Source organism: Phlebotomus argentipes, unplaced genomic scaffold (genome assembly GCF_947086385.1).
Source record: "Phlebotomus argentipes unplaced genomic scaffold, Phlebotomus argentipes genome assembly contig_15, whole genome shotgun sequence".
NCBI classification, from domain to species: Eukaryota; Metazoa; Arthropoda; class Insecta; order Diptera; family Psychodidae; genus Phlebotomus; species Phlebotomus argentipes.
In genome coordinates, this window is record NW_026776181.1 from 3844722 (window position 1) to 3869178 (window position 24457).

At 44.0% G+C, this 24457-nt stretch overlaps 1 protein-coding gene and 2 non-coding genes across 3 annotated transcripts; all 3 read left to right on the forward strand.

Annotated features, from left to right (window-relative positions):
* Positions 1 to 1528: 1528 nt before the first annotated feature.
* Positions 1529 to 1721, forward strand: LOC132263595 (U2 spliceosomal RNA). The gene has a single exon (XR_009468503.1). It is a non-coding gene; the product is annotated as a U2 spliceosomal RNA (small nuclear RNA).
* A 3135-nt stretch (positions 1722 to 4856) lies between these two features.
* Positions 4857 to 5049, forward strand: LOC132263589 (U2 spliceosomal RNA). Its single transcript, XR_009468497.1, has one exon. It is a non-coding gene; the product is annotated as a U2 spliceosomal RNA (small nuclear RNA).
* Positions 5050 to 7899: 2850 nt separating this feature from the next.
* On the forward strand, positions 7900 to 24393 carry LOC132261488 (uncharacterized). The gene is made up of 9 exons (XM_059760327.1): positions 7900 to 8106; positions 9312 to 9488; positions 18866 to 19434; positions 20093 to 20828; positions 20890 to 21165; positions 21473 to 21684; positions 21750 to 23568; positions 23636 to 23782; positions 23844 to 24393. The coding sequence occupies exons 2-9, from the start codon at positions 9457 to 9459 to the stop codon at positions 24247 to 24249; spliced, it is 4197 nt and encodes a 1398-aa protein (XP_059616310.1). The 5' UTR covers positions 7900 to 8106; positions 9312 to 9456; the 3' UTR covers positions 24250 to 24393.
* The last annotated feature ends 64 nt before the right edge of the window (positions 24394 to 24457 follow it).

Consider the following 24457-nt stretch of genomic DNA (forward strand, 5'->3'; position numbering starts at 1 on the left):
CTCCACAAACTTTTATGTAGATTGATTTGTGAACCTTTTATGGGCAGGAAGAGCATAAATATTGACGGAGAGGGGGACGCAAATTAATAAGAGAGAACTCTCGCATGACCATAAATTGTCTCCAATGGCTTTTATGCTGGATTTATTAATGATTTTTATGATTCTTACCTTCTCGGAAATTAATGACAGATTTTGCCTCTATTTGTTCAACACTTTTTGCCGAAATCGATAAAATTTACACACACTCACACACTCTATATAATTTAATCATGCTGGCGGACAAATTAAATTCACTACTCATTTTAATAATTCTTAATTTTATCGACACCTCAGGAAGGAGGACAAATAAAATGGGAGATATGTAATTTTATTGGTGGCAAATTAATACAGGAAAATTGAGGCTAAAAGACCTTGTAAAAGACAAACTAAATGAATCACAGGCAATCGATGAGGAGTCATTTACGATCTCACTAGTAAAAATAACGATGAACAATCAGCGAGATTTCCTCCGGGGCCACAATTAAAATGATGGATATGAGTTATAATTTATTAATAAATGCTGGCAACACAAAAAAATGCCTCGCCACACATCAAAATCTCTCAAAATAGTGAGAAACAGCATCAACAACTCACCACGAGGATCGTCAATGGAGCATGTTTCTCGCGATCATTTGTATTCTCGCCGGAGAGCCCCCAAGAAGCCACTCCAAATGCTCCGAAGTGGGGCGAAATTATTTATGTTTTCACTGATGCAAAGGCGTTCCGTATCGTCCTATAATTATCTCTAATGAAAAGCTATACTTATTCAATTTTACAGCAAACACCTTCCCTGAGAAGCTGGGATAATTGCAAGACATGCCGGACTTTTCTCCAAACTGCCCAAATCATTTTTCAGCGCAACTCCCGGGCGAAAGGGCCGGGATTTGAATATTGCAACATTAATTCAATGTGCGGTGGGTCTGACATGGGAGAGATTTTCGTCCACATGATGGATACTTGCGCGCGAGGCTGTTGGTCCAACTCGTCAAAATCTCAATGAGTTTTTCATCAACTTGTCTCTTGCAGCCATGATCATTTTTCATCTTGCACACTCTTGCGAGGAGGAAGGTAACGGAAGACGTCAAGGTGCCTTGAATGTTACCGGAAGAATATTTCGGCACAGTCTTCCTTGCTGTGTTAATTACGCTGCGAAGAGGCTTGTGCGATCGTTGATTGGGGATTTAATTGCTTAAGGGCGTAAAGACAGAAGACGAGACATGAAATTGTCACTGACTTTCAGAACATTCCTCAAAATCTGCCTTTATACGGAAAACGCGGGAAACTAATTATTTCACTGCGCAGGCTTCGGTAATAAGGGTAAATCATAATAAAATAATTTTTCAACAATACAAGGAATATTTGCGAAAAGAATTCATATGGCTAAATTCTAATGCAGTCATTTTAAAAATAGAGTTTCCAGTAACATATACTTCATGCTCACAACACTCTCTCGTCTGACTGATAAGAAGTCGCTTGCGAGGGAATTGTTATCGCTTCTCGGCCTAACGGCTAAGATCAAAGTGTAGTATCTGTTCTTATTAGTTTAACACCTAATAGATCCCTCATAGAGGGACAATGTTGTTAAATTGATTTTTGGAGCTTGGCGAAGTGCTAGGGGCTTGCTCCACCTTTGCCGCGGGTTGGCCTGGTATTGCAGTACCGCCAGGATCGGCCCATTTATCTCTCACACGAGCACACACAAGAAAGAGTCTCACGAGGAGAGGAATTAATGTCCTTCCATATTTGCGCGCAAATCTCTGCGTCGTGCCAATTTGTTGATACACTCGGCCAATTGAGGCTGTCGGCTGAGTGGTTATCGTCCATTGCAGGCGAGGAATAGCGCACTTGTGGAAAAAGTGGCTCCGCCAAGAGTGCCTGATGGGGAATAGTACAAAGGCAGTGCTGAGGTGAGGCGATGGACAAAAAAGGAGGAAGGCATGAGTGCAAGAGGTAACCAGAAAAAAGGTATCCAACGAGAGAGAAAAAGGAATGGAATTAATTTAATATTCTCATACCCACCAACAACGTTGGTAATTAACTCTCATTAGTCTGATGGACAGATTCAATTATCTTTGTTTAAAGACTCCATGATTTATTATTAAATTATTGCTGAAGCTTTCAAGACGAACACATTAATACTGAAAATATATTTCCCTCCATATTTTCTCTCCTCGTACACATAATCGCAATATTTCTCGCTCTTGCGTTTTTTACGCTCCTTCCTGGGCTCTCGAGCTGCCTTTTGGATATACATTTTTGTAACAAAGTCGCGGGTCTCCCCCAACTGAGACCATCACCTTCTTCGCCGAGTGGGGCGCGGCGTAGGCAAAAGTCATTAGAATTGGCAAATTTTCGATGAGCAGAGCGAGACGGAGAACACAATCAGGCAAGAAGGAAGCGCAGAGATGCCAAAAGGAACGACAAAAGAAGCAGACAAATGGCACACAACGTGAAAACAAATATATGAATTCAATTTCGAGTGTGGAAGAGGGCCGAGAATGAGTGAAATACTCGAGGAATGGTAAAATTTTAATAATTCTTCACCCTCCGCAACTGACAGGTTATGGCGATCGCTAATAAATGACTATCGAGGCGCCATTCACAACCAGCAACACCAACTTACAGTGTTGATCATGACGATCGTCCACCCAGCAAAGGGCACCACGAAAAGGACAAGGAGCGGAGCTAAATAGCGTAATGTATGACCACACTTCCCGTCGCAATTCTAGACACGCTGCGGCTCTGCAGTTCTTCCTGTCTTTGTGTGAAATTAATAAATTCCCTAATTTCGATACTTTTCTGTAGTTGTCAAAGAGAGAGAAGCGCTTTCTTTTATTTTTAAAGTATTTAACAGAGTTAAATCCCTGTCGATTTTGCTCAAAAGGTAGCAAACAATATAGATTTTTGTGGCAAATATGAGAAACTATCATCTGACTGCATACTCGTGCTCTCCAGTGTAATCCTGCGGTTCGAAGTGAGCCAATCGCATATAAATAAGAATGTCTTGAGAACAACAAGAAAGGATAATGCTAAACAAATATACGATCAATTTGTGCATAACAATTTGATTAAAAATTTGATGGAGCATCTCGATATTGGAATAAATAATACTCGAGGCGATTGCCTCGATAATTTATGGACACCAAATATACTCTGACTCTTGCACTCTTCTCACTCTCGTTTTGGCGCGCTTCACCTCTTCACCTTCCCATCGCAGCAACACTGTTGTGAAGCTGAAATGCCAGAATTTTTAGTCATTTATGGTTACGATTTCGCGGCAAAATTTAATATCAGCCCAGTCACAATTCACACTAATTATGAGATCCAATTCCCAAATGAGAGAGCAGAGATATGGGAAATTTGTGCGTGACCCCGAACATCGGTGCCTTTCATCCGCAAATAGATAACTGAATTATCATTAACGTGATATAATCAAACTGTTGTCGCCGCATGCTCAAGATTATGAAGTATTTAAATTAGGTATCTCAGCTGGATGCCTCATGTCACCATTAATTTAGATGGAATGACTCTTCCTAATTTGTGTATAATGAGACAATGCCCATAAAATTGTCATGGGGATATTTTTTCGCTGCAAAAGCGAGACACGAACGAGTAAACATCGCCAAGGATCTTGGCTGTGGTGCTAAAGATCAATAAATTCCTCGGCAATTTCTTGCACTTTCCACCGTCACAGTGTCAACTTGGCATTGGCACAATTCATGCCCCTTCGACCGGACTGGGGAAATTGATGGGCAAGGCCAAGGGGTGGTGAGGATGCGCTGAAGAGGTGGCGCGGAAGATAATTGTGAGTGTCGCCCCCCAGCGGGTCGAACAAGAATTCTCTGTAGGGGACAATGCAGCTCCGCACTGTGAGCCACAGACACGGCCGAAAAAGCCATCGCTCGGAATTAAATTCAAAGTCCATTTATGTAAATTACTAACTTGAATAATTCTGCCTTCAGTTCGCCAGCTGAGACACGATCGCTGCGATCGCGAGCACACCAAGATCTTAACCCAAATCGTAATTGCCTGAAAGTGGGCAAAACAAGTCATTTTTCCCAATCAAGATCACTGTTTTGAAATCTCTTCCGTTACAAAAGGGAAGAAGACACTAACTAAATTGCTCTTAATTGATTACAGCGATTTTTATTGCTCTCCATGAAGAGTTGTTTCTCATATGTTTTTTTCATGTCAAGGAATCTGAAAATTTACCACTTTCGTCAACACAGAAGTGATTCGCTTCGGTTGGTGCAGACAATTTGCGCAAGTAATTCAAGTAACTATGAATTATTTGTGAATAAACATCATAGATTGAGAGATTAGCGTTTCAGCTCCATAAACTAGATCGTGGCGGTTCTTGTTTAGTCACTGGATGTGGCATAAAAACGTGGCGATTTGAAAGTATTTCGGGTTCCTTTCTTGTTTGCGCATTGATGTCACTTGTGCACGAGAATTATCTTGACGTGGGACTACAAAGAACAACTACAGAGGACCTCAAGTGGAGGTGATTAGTCGTGATTGTTGAATTAATATTAGATAATATTGAAATTAAGTGGTGAAGGCAGAACGTGTAGAATGAGCTTAAGACTTGGGAGGTGAATGATTCCTAATGATGTGTAGAGCAAAACTCAGGAGCAAAGCTTTAAGAATACGATGTTGATCATTACTTAATAGCGCCAAAAGAGGTTTTAGGGAAAATCTTATATTGTATGCCTGAGAAAAGCTGTTAGACAGATGAATTTCCTCTTCACTGTATACTTCATGCTCACAACACTCTCTCGTCTGACTGATAAGAAGTCACTTGCGAGGGAATTGTTATCGCTTCTCGGCCTAACGGCTAAGATCAAAGTGTAGTATCTGTTCTTATTAGTTTAACACCTAATAGATCCCTCATAGAGGGACAATGTTGTTAAATTGATTTTTGGAGCTTGGCGAAGTGCTAGGGGCTTGCTCCACCTTTGCCGCGGGTTGGCCTGGTATTGCAGTACCGCCAGGATCGGCCCATTTATCTCTCACACGAGCACATAAGTTGAAACCTCCGTTTGGTCAACACGGGAATCCGCTAAGTGTTTAGCTTCCCAATGCTTACCAGGACATTGGCGGCTGTCCTCATTGACATGGAAGTGGTGAGAGATTGCGGCAAAAAAGACAGTCACATGATAAACAAGCCTCCCACTCGAGAGCTTGGTGTGTTTTTTTTTTGTGTAACAATGGAGGATCACACTTGGAGAGGTGTTTTCTCAAAATCTGTGCTTGGCATTGAGCTGAGAGAATACATTAGCAAATATGTATACAGTCATCTTGCGAATCAGTCACTTCCCATTCCTCCACTTCTTCACCATCTATTACATTGCCCGGAATTGTCTGTGATTGCCAACCGCGCGATCAGCACCAAACCGAGTGAATCGAGTGAAAAAAGGCAGCGTGGAGTCATGTGATTTCTGAAGTCACACGACTCAACGAAATATTAACACACTCTGCAGACCTCTCTTTACCAACACTCAGTCACGTGAGACGCGATGGTCTCCGCGAGGCGATCAAATGGGCGATATATCGCCGCGGGAGGCGCGGGAGACAGCGCGATGATCTCGCCACTTGCACTGGACCGAGGATGCGATGGACATCAATTAGTGGGCGATCAGTCACTGGTCTCAATTGAAAATGTGTCAATGACTCCGTGTCGTGCCAAATGTTCACGTCCTCGTGATGCATTTCATCGTGGAATCCAGCTCTTCATGTGACCACACATAGCGAGGATGCCGCGCGCCAGTTGAAGAAATATGAAATGGAAAAAATACATAAAGTCGCGATTAGAGATCGTGATTAAAGTGAAGAGACTTGGGACAGACATTGCACAATCCGCTCGATGGCATGTCGAAGAGTTCTCCTCTGCGCGCGTGTGCGGAGAATACGAATAAGTTCTTTTATTCCCCAAAATTAATGACACCCCGCGAGGGGCTATAAAATGATAAGCAGATCATGGCACTTTTTGGCGTCCGCCAAAGATCACGAGATCGTTAGAGTGAAAATCCGGGAGGATGGCCATTAGCCATATTATTGCCTTCGCCAGCCTCCAAACGAGTTCCACAAAAGTATCTCGCTGTTGCCCTCCTACGACACTTCTTGGCCAAGAATCCGGGTTGAAAAATGCATTAATCTCCGGTGACATCACGAGAGAATTCTGCTCGGGCTGACAAATGGCAACGATCACGAGATTCTGACCTATTTTGCATTTTTGGCGCCACACCACCAAATGACCAAATGGCCAAATTGCTCAGTCAATAGAACTAGATTCCTCACTGAAACTCGTGATTCTTTTTTTTCCTATGCTCACAACCACTAATTAACTGTCGGAGAGTGAATCGCAGAAAAACATCCGTCTTGATGCAAAATGGAATTCATGGTCAATCATCTCATTTGCAAGATGTAATGCTTTTTTATTTCACTTTACAAAATCATCAACATTCGCTTTCTGCAGAATTTTCATGTAAAAATGCCAGCGAGTGCGGTAACGCAGAGTTGGGAGTGGTATAGATGAGAGCACGATCAAGAAACTGCCATTTATTCTGGACTGGCGGTAAATTAGTCATGACGAATCCTCATTAGTGTCTAGAGGTCGTCTTAGACGATTTACAACAGTCATGTTGTATGTAAATCAGTAGATATTTTCTACGACAAATATCATATTTCAATCACTGTCATATGCTGCTTCATTCTCTTCTGCACACTACAATTATAATTTCACGCATCTCAATTGATGATAAGGAAGCATTTACAGCTTAAGTATTTACAGCTTAAGTGGTAAATAGTAAAACTCTTCAACGTCATAATTGATTTGCGATTATCCTAGCACTTTAGCTTCATAATTTCATCAAATCAAATTATTTTTGCCACTCATTTTACTAGAAAGTCCATAGAAATTTCCAGAGGGAGAACAAGAGAGAGAGAGAGAGAGGAGAGCAGAATTAGCCAGGAACCAGGAACAGATTAGGGCGTGTTTCTTTACAAAGTTATATGATAATACATGTATAAATTAAACCTTATTCTTTCCTGTAAAATCTCCCACATAAGATATTCTAAATTAAATATAAACTTCAGAATGTTCTGAACTTACAGCACTTCTTTTGGGGCTTCCTTTCCTTCCTCGGAGTTACTTATCTCTGCCCTTCCGCATTGCATGTTTCATGGAAGAAAACCCCATATTTTCTCATAACCCCCAAAAATGCCGCCAACATTCTTTATCATCAACAATCTGGTTGAACTTCCATTCACCATTGTTCAACTTTGATTGCTTGCGCAGAAAAAGTCCCCAAACAAAGTGAATATTCCGCGAAATAGTAGAATCTCTCTTTGGTGTGTTGTTTTTGCTGGTTAGCAGCCAGAGAGCATTATCTTCGGCGACATGGATAAAAACCCTTGTTACATCGTCCAATGGATTGCCCATTGAATGGCCAGAGTCGTGTGGCGTCTCGATTGTTTGTACATCTCTTTTCAATTTCATTTTACCTAAATGGTGATTTGCGGAATGCTCAGCGCGCATTTCTTCCTCTTTCTGTCCACTGATCATCTTGAGGAGTTGCGGTCGCGGCGGATCTTCGCTGGGAAAACACTGCCTGGATGTTTATGTAAGCGCGTCTTAAGTGGCTTTCGGCGCTCGGGCGAAAGAGAGGCAAAAATAGTGTTGGATGAAAAATAACGCGCGCGCGCAGGTGGAAATGGTGTGTTAGTGGAGGCCTCAAGACGCGGGCCAGGTGAGTGAGGACGGTCCGGGGAGGCCAACCGCGTGACTCCTTTCACAATAAACTTTCTCTTATATATTCAGTATAGCTCAGACGACTTCAGTCTCTACACACCAGTCAGCTATCGATGCTCCACGGATACGGACGCGTTTGTTCTCTTCTCTCGCGATTCTGTGCTCCCAACACACATTCTCACCTCTGCTTCTCCAGCTCAATTGCTCCCCGCTTGGGCACGAGCGCTTGTTCGCCTCCACGGTGAGATTCGGTGCGCTTTTCCAGCAGGATTTTGTCACAGGGATTCTCAATTTCCACCAGTCGATATTTCCAGGTGAAAACGATCGTTTCTCCGCCAGTTGATATACATAAAGTGAACACGTATAATCTCGTAAAACTGTGAGAGTGAAGATTAGTGCTGAGATATTCAGGAAGTTCGCGAGAGGGGTGTTCTCGAGAGCCTTCGGAAAGCAGGAAAGAAGCCATTTCCCTCCCTCCCCAAGAGCCCACCGTCTGATGTGCGAGTGGAAAGAGTTGCCGAAGACAAGATATTAAAGTGGCCGTGCAAGATATTCGGAAGATCTTATGCAAAAGTTGTCTCTCTCAAGAGTCATCGCGGCAGCACGTCCAAAAAGTGAATTCCAACTGAAAGAGGAAAGTTGCCATTTGTGCTGGCTTAATTGTATGGTGTGTGTGCACAAAAACCCGCTAATATTTAGTCTTTTAGCATCTCACGGATAATTCTTCATGATGTTATTTAATCGTCCGCGGGAAAACTTACGGCGCGGGGGGGAATTTGCGCGCGTGTGTGTCGCATAAAGAGATGGAGTTCGAAAAAATCGTCCCCTCACTGCCAGATCCGGGTTTGTGAGCGAAAACGGTGTTTATTCACGAAACAACATGCGTTTGGGATGGCTTTTATGAAGAGCTCCACCTCGCACCTGGTGAGATGCTGTAAATTGAGAAATTTTCATTTGCACGTCAATTGTATGGCCAAGTGCGCTGAAATTTGAGCTTTTTATCATCTACACTGGCTCTTTATTTGAGTTTTCACCGCAAGTCTCACTGGCCATTAACACCGCCAGTTATATCTTGGCTGATTGGATTTGCACGAAACATTAAGTGACAAAACATCTATTATTGGGGAGGCGGGTTTTTTTTATTGACCGGAAGTATTTCTCACTTTCCTTCGCCAGCTCTTTCTTCCTCGTCAGCGAGTGTGAGTGCAAATTTTTTCGGGATACACACCGCGTTATTTGCATATAAAGTGCCGAGGAGACATTGTGATCACGTTTAGGGGCCTTTAACCCTCACTCGGTTTGCAATCAGATGGTGGGAAAGGTCTTGAGTGGCATTATGAAATGGCCAAGTGATAGTATGACTCATCACTTGACTGCTCTTTATGGCATATATAATATCATAAGACTGACATGCACTGAAACCGAGTCGTAAAAATTACTGGAGTGAAATTGCACACCTCTTCCTGCTCTCAAGAACTCCCTGGGCCGCCTTTCCCCTAATCTCGGACTCTCCCGACAGATCCTCATCGGGTGCTAAAGTGAGACGCGTTATGTGTTCCTAAACTCACACCTGAAACCCCCTGGAACACACAATTCCCGAACTTGGAAATCTTTTATGCATTTTGTGCTTGATTCGAATCACAACGCTGAGCAGTGAGGCAAAGATGATTCTCAAGAGCATCACTATTCTATCTTGGTAAGTTGTATTTCGTTGATTTTTCCCACCATATGTCTATGTATCACCTTATTTAACACAACGACCCAAATATTAAGCGCGGAATCCTATGGCGATAGCATGCAATTTGTGTGCGCTTTTCGTGCACTTCGCACTCGAGTGACTCCATAAATGTGTGGAGGAGTGTTGCGTCCCTTCCTCTCGCGGCGCGTCCGTGGAAGAGGAAGAAAATTTAGTGGATCAGTCATGTGTCGTGGCTGGTGGTGTTATTCAATTCACTCTCTTTGGAGGTGAAGCGAAAATCCAGCAATGCGATGGCGGAGTGTAAGAAATATGTCTTGCAAATGCCTATAAATTGTTGAAACAAAGGTGTATTGTGTATGAAATATTGCCTCGAGTTGCTGGCAACACATGCAAACACACCTCCAACAAAGTCACACAGCAACATCCAAAGAAGAACACCAGCAATCTCTATTTACAATTTGAACACATGATTATCTGCATTGCATAAAGATTCCAACACACGAAGTTTACTTGAGAAGGAGGAAAAGTCTCGGTAGAGAGGAAAAATTAGTGAGAGAGGAAAAAGATTCTCAATCAGATGAGCTTTTTTTTTGAAGGATTTTTCCCCCATATTTCCCAACTCAATCACTCTACGCTTTTTTCTCCACAAATGTATTTCGCACTGCAGCTGAAAAGTGGCAATTAAGCCGCGTGAAAAGCACCAACACACACCCTCGAGATTTCCATTGCGACCACATATAGTTTGAGAGGTGGAGGCAAGTTTTTGATATATTTGAAATGTTGGCCAAAATTATTGCATCACGAAACCGGCTTCAACTGCCATTGGAAATAGAATGTCTTGGGATGGAATTGAAATGACACGGGAGAAAAAAAAGCCGCCCAAGAGACATATATTTGCTCTGGCTTCAGAAAAACACACAACTATTTGCATATTCTTAGACACATAGAGATCTCCTGGCTGTCTCGCGAGATGAAGAATTCGTCTCAGTCAAGGGAAGGCGCAGTGGATTCTGCAAATGTACACCGAAGTTCATGGAAGTAAATGACGATAGAATATTTGCATGGAGCTGTAAATCAGAATTCAATTTTGTTCTACGCTTTGACAGATTTATTTGACAATGCATAAAATAGAGTACAAGTGAGCTTCAAAATGTGCCTCCCTTGATCTTTTGCAGTGTCCCATAAGCAAAAATTAGCTTCAGTATAAAACCGACCAATTTCTCAGTGGGAAATCCATGTAAAAGGTGTTGAAAGGAAATAATTGATAAATTGCTCAGTGGGGTTTTAGTGCATTTGCGGTAAAAAGCAGCATGAAGACAGTGGAAAAAAGTGTATAATTAAATAATATGCGGCGGCGGAGGATGTCTTCGTGATGAAATACCATTTGCAACTTGATGTGAAGCCTCCGAAAGTCGTCAATTGCAATCGCGCAATGATAATTGAGTGGAAACGTGTATGCATGAAATTGTTGCTCAACCAGAAGATTGTTCGCTGATGACACCTCTGGGGAGCCCAAACATCGGAAGATTTCCCTTTTTGCTCATGAAATTTCATCGTGATTCATGTTGACACTATCGATGATAGTCTTTATGTACAACAATTAGTGCCCTCGTCGCGTTTTCCAACCACCACGAGCAAAGAGCGTACAGAATTGCAACATTGGGCGTCAATCATGCGCGATAGTGTCACCTACATCACGTGGATGGTGCAATTATAATTCATGTGTAATATACATAATTTATGAGCAAATCGTCACTCTACGCGCCTCTTTTTTCCCGCCCTCCCATCGATGCTCCATCCAAAGCCATTAACACACTGAGCCATTTTCTGCACAATTGCGGTGAGGGACACGTGAGTGACTCCCCCGCGCGCAATTACACCGCGTAAATTCCAACGGTGACCGTCTGAAATCGAATAAAGCACGGCCGAAACAGAAGCACTCTTGCGACCTCGCAAATCACGGGTATTCGGCAAAACAAAATAGCGGCGATATACAAAAACATTCGAATAAAATTCGTGCTTATCCGATGGCTTTTGCAATTGCAGCGAAAAAGAAATCTCAGCGGGTAAATGGACAGTTTCTCTTTATGTATGGCTCAAGTAATTGACTATTGATTTGAATGGAAAGATTGCCTGAGCAAAATTTATACTTTTGCCTCCTTGAGGAAGCGCAATGTGCATTCTTTTTCTTGCAATATACAGCAATTGCTGAACCACAATAGCGGGTAATTAACACACTGACGTCGCATTCATTCATCCAGTGGACGTTTAACACCCAAATTTTTATGGCCTCTCACTTTGGCCCGTCATGAAGATTTATTTGCCATGATATAGCAGTAATAAGACACGATGATTGACAATGTAGACAAGTAAGTTCAAGTGCTTCCTCTACAATAAAAGTCACGCAATTATCGTTCTTTCACAAGTTCGTTAACTTTCGATCTGTTCCCAAGAAGATGAAGAAAATGGAAAGAAGATTTTGTGAAGAGATTTCTGTGTAAAAAAAATTATTTCATAGAGATAATCACGATCGCGTCATTCTCGCTTTAAATGTTTTTCTTCATATCAAACTTTGATCTCAATGGCATCTTTTGGCGGAATTTGACTTGTCGATTCTCCGAACTGATAAATCAGGTTTTTACTTGGGGTTTAATCCACATGAGGATTACCATAATTCTATAATTCTGCTCTTGACATAATGACATGAATTTTAAGACGCCTTCTCGAAAAGACGGGCATAACTCCTTAACACAACAGCGGGAAAAGAGAATAGTCTGTTGACTTTTTATATGAATTCATGAATTATTTACAACATTGTCTTAAGAATGCTGTTGGTGAATTTTAATGAATTTTTGCACTTTTATGAATGGCCATGATTTTAAATGATATTTTTCTCTCTCTCTCTCTCTGTGCATCTTTTGATTGAATTTCTCTCTAAATTGCAGTGTTTCATTTTTTCGCGAAAAATTGACCGCATTTTTTAATCTTATAATTGATTGGGAATTGTTGAGTGAATTTTAGACAAAAATTTATATAGTGAGGAAGTAAATTAAAATGCGAGATTTTTCCACTCTTAAACCTGTCGTTGAGATAAAGCTGAATAATTTAGCATAGATAAAAATGGGAAAACAGAAATCTCTGTCGAAATTTAAGTGAGTGTATTTCAAAAGTCTACATTATTTACTCACTTTCAATGCAAAAACCATTGCAATGATTCACCCAAAAACGAATTTGGGACGATTTTGTGTGCACAGGCAAACATTTTAGTGAGGAAAAAAAAAGCCTCAATAAAAGCGTTCATTTTCACAGTGGATTTTTCAGCAATTGCGGCAGAATTGGAGAGGGGAAAACTGCGGAAATTTGTATTAACTTTGCATGCGTGAAGAGAGAAAAAATCAGTAATTCGATTTGAGAAGTATTGCCGATCAACAGAGATTTTTCCGTTCAAGGATGCTTCAAGTGATTTCACAATTTCTCTCTCTCTCTCTCCCTCGATCGTGCCCTCTCGCATGTGCCAGTGTGAAGCTGAGCAAATTGTTGTATTTCGCCTGAAAAAGCACAATTTCGTGAAAGATCACCTCAAATTGAACTGTATGATGCATTTTGGGCCGACAAAACCTGCTGCAGAGATTGAAAGTTCAACATTTTTCCGCCTCGTGCGTCACGAGGCAAAAAAGGTGCCACAGAGTCAGCATCGGGAGTGCCAATCATGTGACTCAGTAATTAGAACCTCGTGGAGTCTGGAATTGGCCGGGAGGAAAAGGAGAAAAGAGAAGGAGAGGCGCGCGTCAGCGAGTGGAAAAGTTCAGCGACTCAGAATTGGTTTCACCTGAGGCGGAATTTTTTGGTCTATTTTAGCCACGAGACAAGAATCACGACATCGGAGTCCATGTAATTAATTTTGCTGCTGTATCTCAGTGTTTTTCATCCACTTTTAAACTTTTGATAAATGTCAAAGACGCCTAAAACTGGTTTCACTCTTGAGCACACTTCACTGTGCGTTCTTACAATCCACCCCGAAAGCTGAGTTCCGTGAATTGAGGACTGGCTCAGAATCCACCGCGTGCGATTTCCTTTTCTGTCTATATTTGGAATGTGGATCTTCGCGGATAAATGATTGCCTCTGACGTCAATCGCCGTGTGTCTGCAGCTCAACTCCGCGAGACTCCCGACCGGCTGGATTCCTTGGGCAATCGAAATTCATCTGTGTGTTTGAGAGTGAAAAAAAGTCTCACTTTCAGTTCAACTCCTGCTTGTCGATTTAAAAGCCAAACAAAAGCTTCGGAAGACCATGAAATGGAAAGTGCAAATAATTCACGCAGAGTGACTGTGGAGAGTAAATATTGTTATTTCGCATTAAGTCAAATATTCAGGAGGCTGCGAAGTAGATTAGGGAAATCCCCTGTTGTGATCACAAATCATATTCGGGGGTTTTGACAACAAAACAATTCGCTGAACTGGCTGAATTAAGATTATCATTAATTACAGCATATCTGCTAAACCTTCTCATTATCACGTGATTAGGTTGGGGAGAATGAATTCTGCGTAATTCATTAACTTCGTCCAAAATCGTAGCTGGATTTAAGCAACTGCGATCGCTCTCTGAACGCCCCCAAAACATACTTCTCTCTGAAGTTCAATACCTTAATATCATCGCTAAAAACCAAGCTTAATAACCATCACGTGCGATAGTGTTAATTGTACGCAAAAACCACTGACATTTGCACTTAACCCACTTAATCCTTTCGATCAGGAACTAAATTTTAGCGACCTTCATCGGACTGGATTTGATATTCTGCAAAAATATTAACATAATGTGTACAAAGGAGAAGTGTTACTTTTTACAGAAATATCTTAATATTTTTTCCGTATCGTTGGGATAAAACAATTCAACATGCAAATAAGCATAGCAGTTGTGGAGTCTTTAATTACTTGCGAAGTCTTTAAATATGGAGAGAAAATCATGCGTATAAAATCCCACTCATTCATTAAGAGAATATCGCTTTACGGGTAATTTCTCAGTGTGAAATTCGAGGTGTTGAGAGAGGGTTTTCCATTGGATCACCTAATAGACTCAGACTTTATTCACTGGATCTCTTTCATCGGTCAATTTGTCCGTCCGGCGATTCGGAAAAGTGACGATGGCTGTGGGAAATTTGCCATTGAGTGTTCCGGCGAAGAGTCTTCGATGGTCTCTCAAATGGATTTGTGAGTAATGCGTTGTGACCTCTGGGGAGTGCCCCAGAGTCGCCCCCTTAAAAGCCCACAACGAGTTTTCTCAGGTGCGCGCGCGCGCGAGCGCTCGAAAGTCAAGAGCAAGTACAACACATAATTTGGAGAATTTATAATTGCTTAGAGTGAATCACATTTGCTCGCCTCCTCGTCTTGGCATTTTTTCGAATGCTCTCTAAACAATGGAAATCCACACTTTTTCCTCATTCGCGCCATTGTATCGCTTTTATCTGCTGGGCGGGTAATTTTATTAATCAGCGATTTGCACATATAGCCGAAATACATACGCGGAGACACAGAGCGGAGGGAGTGAAAGGTGCCAAAGTTTTAAATCATCAGACATTGAATATTTGTATATATGTGTCGAGAATTATAAATGATTTTTCGCTGAGATAAAAATCCTCCCACCCAGCGTGGTCACCATAGCGAGTCGACGGGAAAGGTTTATTGGAGACGCGATAGAAAGTGAATTTCTTCACACAACATGACATTCAGGCAACTTCCTCGCGAGTCCACCTTTTGCACAGGTGGAAAAAATCTATATATATATATGGCGAAAAAAATGACGATCTTGTTGGCGGAGAAGGGATATTTCTTGGAACGAATTGCCTCATTTAAAGTGCGCCTCATTGAAGAAGCTGAGAGCGAAAGATTGCGCGCGAAAATCATCAACAATCGAAAGTCGCGGTTCCAACTTCAAATGCCATAAATTTTTAGCGAAAGTGAAACACTTTTTGCCGATCGAAAGATCTCACTTATCCATCGAAAGTGATCAGATTTGTCTGGTGATTCTCAACAGAACCCGGATCCAATTATGTTAGCAATGAAGCTCTTGGTGTAGAATATTTTTCAGCGGAATCACCTTTTTCTTCCCCGCACACTATCGCAATGAGTAAGACACGAGATTCGCCGTATTATTAATATTAATTATTCCCAGTTTGTTGACAACATTGCTGTCGATGTGGAGAAGGTGATAAACTGGCTCCAAGAGTGGCTCATCGTTGAGTAATTGTCTTTGGAAAAGTGTCTTCAAGTCACGCGCCCAATCAAACAGTGCTCATTCCAGCGAAAATACTCCAGGCTTGACCTCCAAAAGAACATGAACTGCTCAATCTCTTATTTATTTTTCCTTGACCAGACGACTCAATATGACCAACGCCTCCGCAGATCGACACTTTTATTGGCCGCATCTTCATGTGAAATTCTCAGGTGTTTTAGGCAGAAAGTGTTTAGGGACAATTGTGATTCTTTCCAATTGGCACACTGGATGTTTGATCATCGCCCACTCATGGTCTCTGACATTAAATACGGAGCTTAAGGTGTTTTGCGTTCACACCAAATTGAGATGTTATTTATTCTAGAAGTGCCGTATGGAAAATCTTCTCCGCGCTTGCTAATAAAATTCATGAGATATCTCAATATTTAATGATCACGTGCTGATGATTTTCAGCACTTTATTTCTCATAAATACAGACGACATTGAATGCTAATCAATGATGAATAGCAATTCAGACAAATGATGGCGAAAGGGGTCAATTTGAGAAGCTCTGAACTCATTCGGACACCGAAATACACTTCCTGAGTATGAGACAATCCCTGTGGAAAAATTATGTTTATCGCCGGTTTATGTAAATTGTTTTCTCTAGCGGAATTATTAATGACGCAAAGCACTGATACAAGAAAGTACCTTTACGTAAGACAATGGAGAAGATGAGAAAGTGAGAGCCAGAATTTCTTGCTTTCAATCCATCCATTTTTCACAGATGCTTTTTGCGTCCGCCCTCATGGGAAGAATGGCCCATGAGCTGTGGCTTAAGTAATGATTCCATGTGGTCAATCAGACGTGAAAATCTTGAGTAACCTTTTTTGTGACGCTGCTAATGAGAGAAGAGTTCTTTGTAGATCTTCAGTGTAGGAAAAATAATAAAAAGAGCTTTTCTATGGCAGAAGATTGCCTCGATAAGACTTCATCAGTGGCGCGAGAATGTTAAATAAACAACTGTTGGTCTTTTATAGTGGTCATAATGACAAATGAGATGCCTTTTGTCTCATCTGTTTGCGCTCGCATGAGGACTTCACCATCAAAAGGTCCACATTTGAAAAGCCCACAGCGCAGCTTTCAAGCGTTTTTCTCGATAAACACAATAGACGCCAGCCCGCGGCACACGTTGAATTTTCACGAGTGGCACGGCGACCTAGAAAAAAGAGTTTCGATTAAAATTTTAATGTCAAGATCGCTGTTATGTGCACTTGCATGAGACGCGCAGAAGGTGTGTCGCGCAAGAAATTCGACAAAAATTGAGTCGCGCAGAGAAAAAGAGAGTGAAAACCAGTTCACGGGCGTCACCGTGAATTTCTATAAATCTTTTTCGGTGGACCCACTTAAAGATTTTTGGAAACTGCACCGCGCGCGAGACTTTTCTTTTCCAACATCTCCGGAAACCTTCACGGTGCGGCGCAAATGTGTGAGAAAACGCTGTCTCTGCGTGCCAGACAATTGCGCGGGGGCCAGGAAATTGTCCATTGGGGAATAATGAGAGAGAAAAACGGTTCGGGCCAGGTCTCGAGGACGGCCTGTGTCCTCCTCGCGGACTTTCTAAGTCACCACATTGGAATGCCGAGCACAAATGCCGTGTATAATTTGCACACTAATCCAGAGCGGAATTGTCTCAAGATCTCGTGAAGATTTAATCGCATGGCGATTAGCATGTCAAAAAATCGACGTGGGAAAATGTTGTACAAACCCCAGATGGTAATTCTGAAGAGAGAAAAAAAGCCAGCGGCTAAATTGATTGCCGAAAGAAAATTCTCATGTGCAGTGTTGCAATGAAACTGTGCACAAAAGTGCACTGAAAGAACTGAGAAAATCATATTTTTGCAAGTTATTTTGCATCGAATCCAGAAGAAAATGGAGAAAAAAATGAGCAACAGCTTGGAAGAGAATTTAATTGGCTGGCATTTCGACATTCCGTCAGCATTTATATAGTTTGTTTTTCTCTCTATTCTAGAATGCCTTTTTCGGAAGTGTTTTCCAAGCGCAATATACTCCAGAATAGCAGAAATATCTTGGCAAATATTCCATACTTTATAATAAGTTTATTGTGCATTCTTTCCCACCATTGAGGCATCTTCCAATCTCTGTTTACAACTCTTTATTGCAAAATAACATGAATAATTTTCATATTAGCCTCTGCATCATAATTCACCATCAATGCAAGTTATTTTGTACATATTTTTCCCCGCAAACACTCATCAGTCCCCATTGAAATTATACTCTTGAATCCGCAAAGCGTTTCTCAGAATTCACAGCTTCTGTTTTCACTGGAAATCAATTATTGGCAAGTGTTGAAGTTACACAGAAATCATCATCATATCAGCCGGTTGTTTATTTGGAGTTTTGTGACTTAAATTTCGAGAAGAGTGACCACAAATTAATGGCTCGCCAATGATGTGAATCAAGATTTGATAATAAAAAGCACTCTGAAAAATCACAGCACCGCGTAGAGTAAGCAAATTAAGAACCTATCCGCTGTCTATTAAATGTAATTAATTGAAAATAAAATCTTATTCATTATTATCACATTCTTTCGCATCTCTTATCGCGAAACACTTGTAAATTTCCTCAATTAACACATCATCCAATCTTCAAAATGAGATAATGCCCAATTAAATTATCTCGCATCAATCGCTCAACAGTTAATTCAGCAAATTAATTTGACGTGTGCAAAAGGCACATGTGTTGTATTCCTTATATTGCAGTGATTTAGACAACAAAAGAGACGATTTTTGTGTGGTCACGAGGCTTTTGTGCTGTGTTGTCGTTGCCAAAAATTCATTAGGAGAAATCCATGCTGAAAGTGAAGGAATGAGAGTGAAAGTACAAAATTTGCAAGTTTAAGAGATCTCGCGCATTGTTGGACCAGAGATGGCAAATGATTACTCATTCTTTTTGCCAGATAAAAATAACCCGTGATCTCTGTCGCACAATTCGAGGTCAATTTTGCAATAAATATATCTCTTTATCAATGGAGAGAGAGCACAGCATCTCTTTTCATATAGAGGAAAAATGAATGTCGGAGCACGTGAGAGTGTTTAAATAAATTTATTTAATGCCAAATCCCTCTCTCTCTCTGTCTTTGCAGCATAACTCTAGTCACGCTGGTGCCATGCGCCGCCACCCACAAAATCCCCTCAGACCTGCGGAGTCGGATCCGTCTGGCGCTGCACATGGAGCAGATCCACCAGACGGGCGCCGCGGCCTGCGAAGCTGAGCGTCCGCCACCCTGTCCGCCCAGCAAGTTCCGCTCGCCGACCGGCGAGTGCAACAACATCAACCACAGAGACTGGGGCGCGCGCGGAGACATCCTGCTCCGCCTCTTCGAGTCCAACTACGCTGACGGCAAAGCAGCGCCGAGAACCTCCAGAGGAGCGCACGCCCTGCCGCCTCCGGAGAGCGTCTTGACCAGACTGCAGGCCACCACGAACGCCAAGCAGGAGCATCCGCACGTCACGGCGATGCTGCCGGCCTGGGGTCAGCTGCTGGCCTACGATCTCGTGGAGACACTGACTCCGTCGCTCACCTGCTGTCCGGGCAGCTCTGGCAACAAGACACAGGAGCAGCTGGCGCTGTGCTACACCTCAATCTCCGGCGAAGAGTGCGTCGAGTACAGAAGATCAGCGCCGTCCTATGAAGTTGGCTTGTGTGACTTCAGTGAGTAAAAGAACAGCAATTTTCCCAACACGCGGTGCAGGAACAGTTTGTATTACATCAGAAAGCTTGTGGTCCGAATCGCGAATGTAACGAAAGTTTCCTGAGTTGCATCAAGAAATTTATGATTTTCGACTGATTGAGATTAAAAACAAAAGACTGCATAATGAATATAGTATAAAAAATAACACGCATCAAAGTAATTCTGCAATTAGTCTGCCATTGTTTACTGAGGCGTTATGAAATTCGCACTGTTGCGGTACATGTTTTTGCTAATTTTGTCAAATTTTTGGCACTTTACAATTATTATTTTATATAATCAGAAACTTATGCAACGATTGGTCTTTTTTTCTTGCTTAAAAACTAGTTCACAGGCACACGAAGAATACTAATCAGTAGAGCAATAAAAAAAAACGTAAACAAGAGTTCTATAAATAATTCAAAGTTAAGCGATCATAAATTACTGCGCCAAGATGCCTGTCCATACCGGTGTTCAAAGTTTTGCATTCAAAAGGCGGTGCCAATTAGAGATAATAATTGATAAATAGCCATCGAGAGAACATTGGAAAAATTAAACATGATTACCGAGACGTCTCTTCTTTGGCGTAATTTATTTTTGAATGAAGATGATTCATGTGCAACTTCCTGGTTTGCCTTGCAGAGCAACGTGAGCAGATGAACTCTGTCTCCGGCTACATTGACGGATCCGGTCTGTATGGGGCCAGTGAGTCGGACTTCCAGCGACTGCGGACGCACAAGGGCGGCCTCGTGAACATCTCCGCCTGCGCCAGGTGCAATGAGCAGGGCGCTGTTGGAGCGCTGCACACGATCCTCCTGCGCGAGCACAACCGCATCGCCGCCGTGCTGTCGAAGATGAATCCAGTTTGGACGGACACGACGCTCTTCCTGGAGACCAGGCGCGCCGTGACGGCCCAGATCCAGCACATCACCTACAACGAATTCCTTCCCGTGGTGCTCGGCCAGCAAATCACAGCCAAAGACGAACTGCGCCTCGAGACGTCGAAGCACTACGATCAGTACTCGAGCACCAACAGGGGCGGAGTGTTCAATGAAGTGGCTGTAGCCGCACTGCCCGCCTTCCTCACCATGCTCCCCGCCGCGATGATGGACGACTCCGCGTCGGCGGAGATCCTGATCAGGACGCCAGCTCTCGTGAAGACTCTCATTCCGCTCGAGAAGTCCGCAGACAAGTCCTGGACGGAAATCGCTCTGGCTCTGCAGAGAGGCAGAGATCACGGCATCCCAGCCTACTCTGACGCTCTTAATCTCTGTGAGGCTCGCCTGGCAACTGATCGGGAAGCTGGAACGTCATTTGACGACTTCCAGTCAGCAGGAATCCCAGAATCTACGGCTAAGGCTCTCAAGAATATCTATCTGTAAGAATTACTTAACAATTCCTCTCGCTTCTCGTGAATATAATCCTAACTGAATTTCCAGGAACGCTGCCGATGTGGATCTCCTGATCGGTGCTCTCTCGGAGACACCTCAGCCCGGATCAGTGTTCGGTCCCACTCTCTCATGCCTCCTGGCCACGCAATTCGCCAGTCTGAGGAACAGCGACAGGTTCTGGTACGAGAACGATTTGCCTCCTTCTTCGCTGTCTCTGGATCAGCTGAAGGCCGTCCGGCGGGTGTCCTTGTCCGGACTCCTGTGTGCCGCCGATGGAGTCTCCCGGTCGCAGCCCAAGGCTTTCATCCGCGAGGATCCCTACTTGTGAGTCCATCAATCACCTGTGATAACAATACTCGTATTTCTCGTCTTCCGATCGACTATTCATGGTCAAGATTTGAAAAAATCAATAATTAATACGAGATTCTCGGAAGACGTTACAACCTTCATTAGCACGTTTCGGAAATTACCTCCAAATTATCTGGCGTAAATTGATTTCACAAATTTACACTAATCGCTTGTATGACTATCGCATTGATCATCTGCCAGGTGGTTCAAGAGTAGCCTGATTTCTGAATATTCCAATGAGACACTGAAGGTCAGGACTAATGAGATGCACACGTCTTTCCAGGAATGCTCGCTTGACTTGTGACCAACTCTCCGGACTTGATTTGTCCGCGTGGAAGTTCGAGGACAACAACTACGTCGAGGATACTCTGGAAGAGACGACAAGGATGCCAGACGTCGAGGAGTTGAGTCCTGAGCAGATTAAAGAGGCTCTGAGAAGGGCGCAGGAAGATCTCGCGGCCCGGAAGCGTTTCGAATACGAAGTGTGGCTAGAACGTGAGTATTTCTGCTTGGGAATCAGTTGTTGGGCAGGAGTTGATGTTAATTTGATAAATTCTCAGAGGGAGGAATCGACGCTCGCTCTCCTGACGGAACCGCCGCCTCGTTCAGTAAGGCTAACAGAAATGCTCTTCTCCTGGCCAATTCATCTTTGTTCTACGAGTTTGCTTCCAACGAAATCCTGAACACTCTGCACAAGAATCAGCGAAGGAAGCGTCAGACGTTCGACAGCAACATCTTGGGCTCCTTCTCGCGAGGCGATGACTTCACAGATAGCCTGCAGAATATCGATGTGAACTCCCTCCTGTCGGGATCCATTTCGCCCATCAATCTCGAGCCCCAGTGTGAAGATCTCACGGCGCAATGCGACTCCACGTCGCCGTTCAGGAGCATGTCTGGATACTGCAACAATCTGCGATCGCCAAACCTCGGCCAATCTCTCACCGTCTTTGCTCGCCTCCTGCCGCCGGTCTATGAAGATGGCGTCTCGAAGCCTCGAATCACTTCCGTATCTGGACAAATCCTTCCCAATCCACGCACCATCTCATCCCTCATCCATCCTGACATCTCCAATCTCCACACGCGATATTCTCTGATGGTGATGCAGTACGCCCAGTTCCTCGACCACGATCTCACGATGACGCCCATTCACAAGGGCTTCCACGAGTCCATTCCCAACTGCAGATCCTGCGACTCCCCGCGCACTGTGCATCCCGAGTGCAATCCCTTCCCGGTTCCACCGCGAGATCATTACTATCCGGAGGTGAATGTGACGAGTGGCGCTCGCCTGTGCTTCCCCTTCATGAGATCCCTGCCCGGACAACAGAGCCTCGGACCCCGAGAGCAGGTGAACCAGAACACAGCCTTCCTGGACGCTTCCCAAGTGTACGGCGAGAACTGGTGTGTGGCCAACAAACTGAGGGGATTCTCCGGACGCATGAACTCCACTATCCACCCGATCAAGGGCAAGGAACTGCTCCCGCAGAGTCCCTCCCATCCGGAGTGCAAAGCTCCCAGCGGATACTGCTTTATTGCCGGAGACGGAAGAGCTTCTGAGCAGCCGGCTCTCACTGTGATCCACACGATCTTCCTCCGGGAGCACAACAGGATTGTCGAGGGCCTGCGAGGCGTGAATCCTCACTGGTCGGGCGATCAGCTCTTCGAACATGCTCGCCGAATTCTCATTGCCCAGAATCAGCACATCACATATAACGAATTCCTGCCGCGCATCCTCAGCTGGAACGCCGTGAATCTGTACGGGCTGAAGCTCCTGCCGCAGGGCTATTACAAGGATTACAATCCCACCTGCAATCCCGCCATCGTGACGGAGTTCGCGGCGGCCGCCTTCAGAATCGGCCACTCTCTGCTCAGACCTCACATTCCCCGACTCAGTCCCAACCATCAGCCGATCGATCCTCCGATTCTCCTGCGCGACGGCTTCTTCAAGCCCGACATGATCCTCCAGCCCGGCATGGTCGACGAGATCTCCAGAGGACTCGTCTCAACGCCCATGGAGACACTGGATCAGTTCATCACTGGCGAGGTGACGAACCATCTCTTCGAGGACCGGCGCATTCCCTTCTCCGGCATAGATCTCATCGCTCTCAACGTCCAACGCGCCAGGGATCACGGCATCCCGAGCTACAACAACTACCGCGCCCTGTGCAACCTAAAGAGGGCCAACGACTGGGATGATCTGAGCAGGGAGATTCCGCCAGAGGTGATCGCGCGCTTCAAGAGGCTCTACGCTTCTGTGGACGATATTGACCTGTTCCCCGGAGCCATGTCGGAGCGACCGCTCCAGGGCGGCCTTGTGGGACCCACTTTCGCCTGCATCATCGCCATCCAGTTCAGACAGCTGAGGAAATGTGATAGGTTCTGGTGAGTAGACCTTGGATTTCTGTTTGCACCTTCCTGGAGAGTGAAATGTGTGATCTCTGTTTGCCAGGTATGAGAATGAAGATCCCGCAGTGCGATTCTCAGAGGCACAACTGTCTGAGATCCGAAAGACTACGTTGGCGAAGATCTTCTGCGAAAATCTGGACATTCCCGGAGACATGCAGAGAGCTGCTTTCGATCTTCCCAGCAACTTCCTGTAAGTTTGACTCTCGCCACTCTTCGGAAATTCCCCGCTGAGCGTCTCTCTTTCTCCACAGGAACCCTCGAGTGCCCTGCCACACAATGCCTCAGATTGACCTGAGCGCCTGGCGCGAGAACGTCGTCCAGGGCTGCCAGATTGGCGGTCGCCACGTGAGCGTGGGCGAGTCTGCCTTCCCATCTCCGTGCACGAGTTGCATCTGCACGAGCGAAGGCGCTCAGTGCGCCTCTCTGAGAATCACGGACTGCGCCCAGTTGGCCAGGGAGTGGCCCAGAGACGTGATCCTGCGCGACGACGTGTGCAGCGCCCAATGTGGCCTGGTGCTGCAGAACAACGGCGCTGGCTCCAGCAATATTCCAGGACTCACGGCGCCGCCGCTCCACCGCGCCGCCAGATCACGATCGCTGCCCGTGGTGACGTTCCAGGGCTTCCGCTTCCCCGATCTGTCGCCCTTCATCGGCTGAGCCTGGCCAGCCGCCCTAGACACAAGCGCCATATAATACTTTTGTTATAAAAAATATTTGATAATTTTAATGCATTGCAGAGTAAATGATAATTTTGTATGTAGTCTACCGAATTATTTTTAAATATAAAGAATAAACTATTCCAGAGAAGAAAGAGAATTTTTGGTGGGAGAAATTGAAGAATAATGAAATACATAGTTCGCCTGAA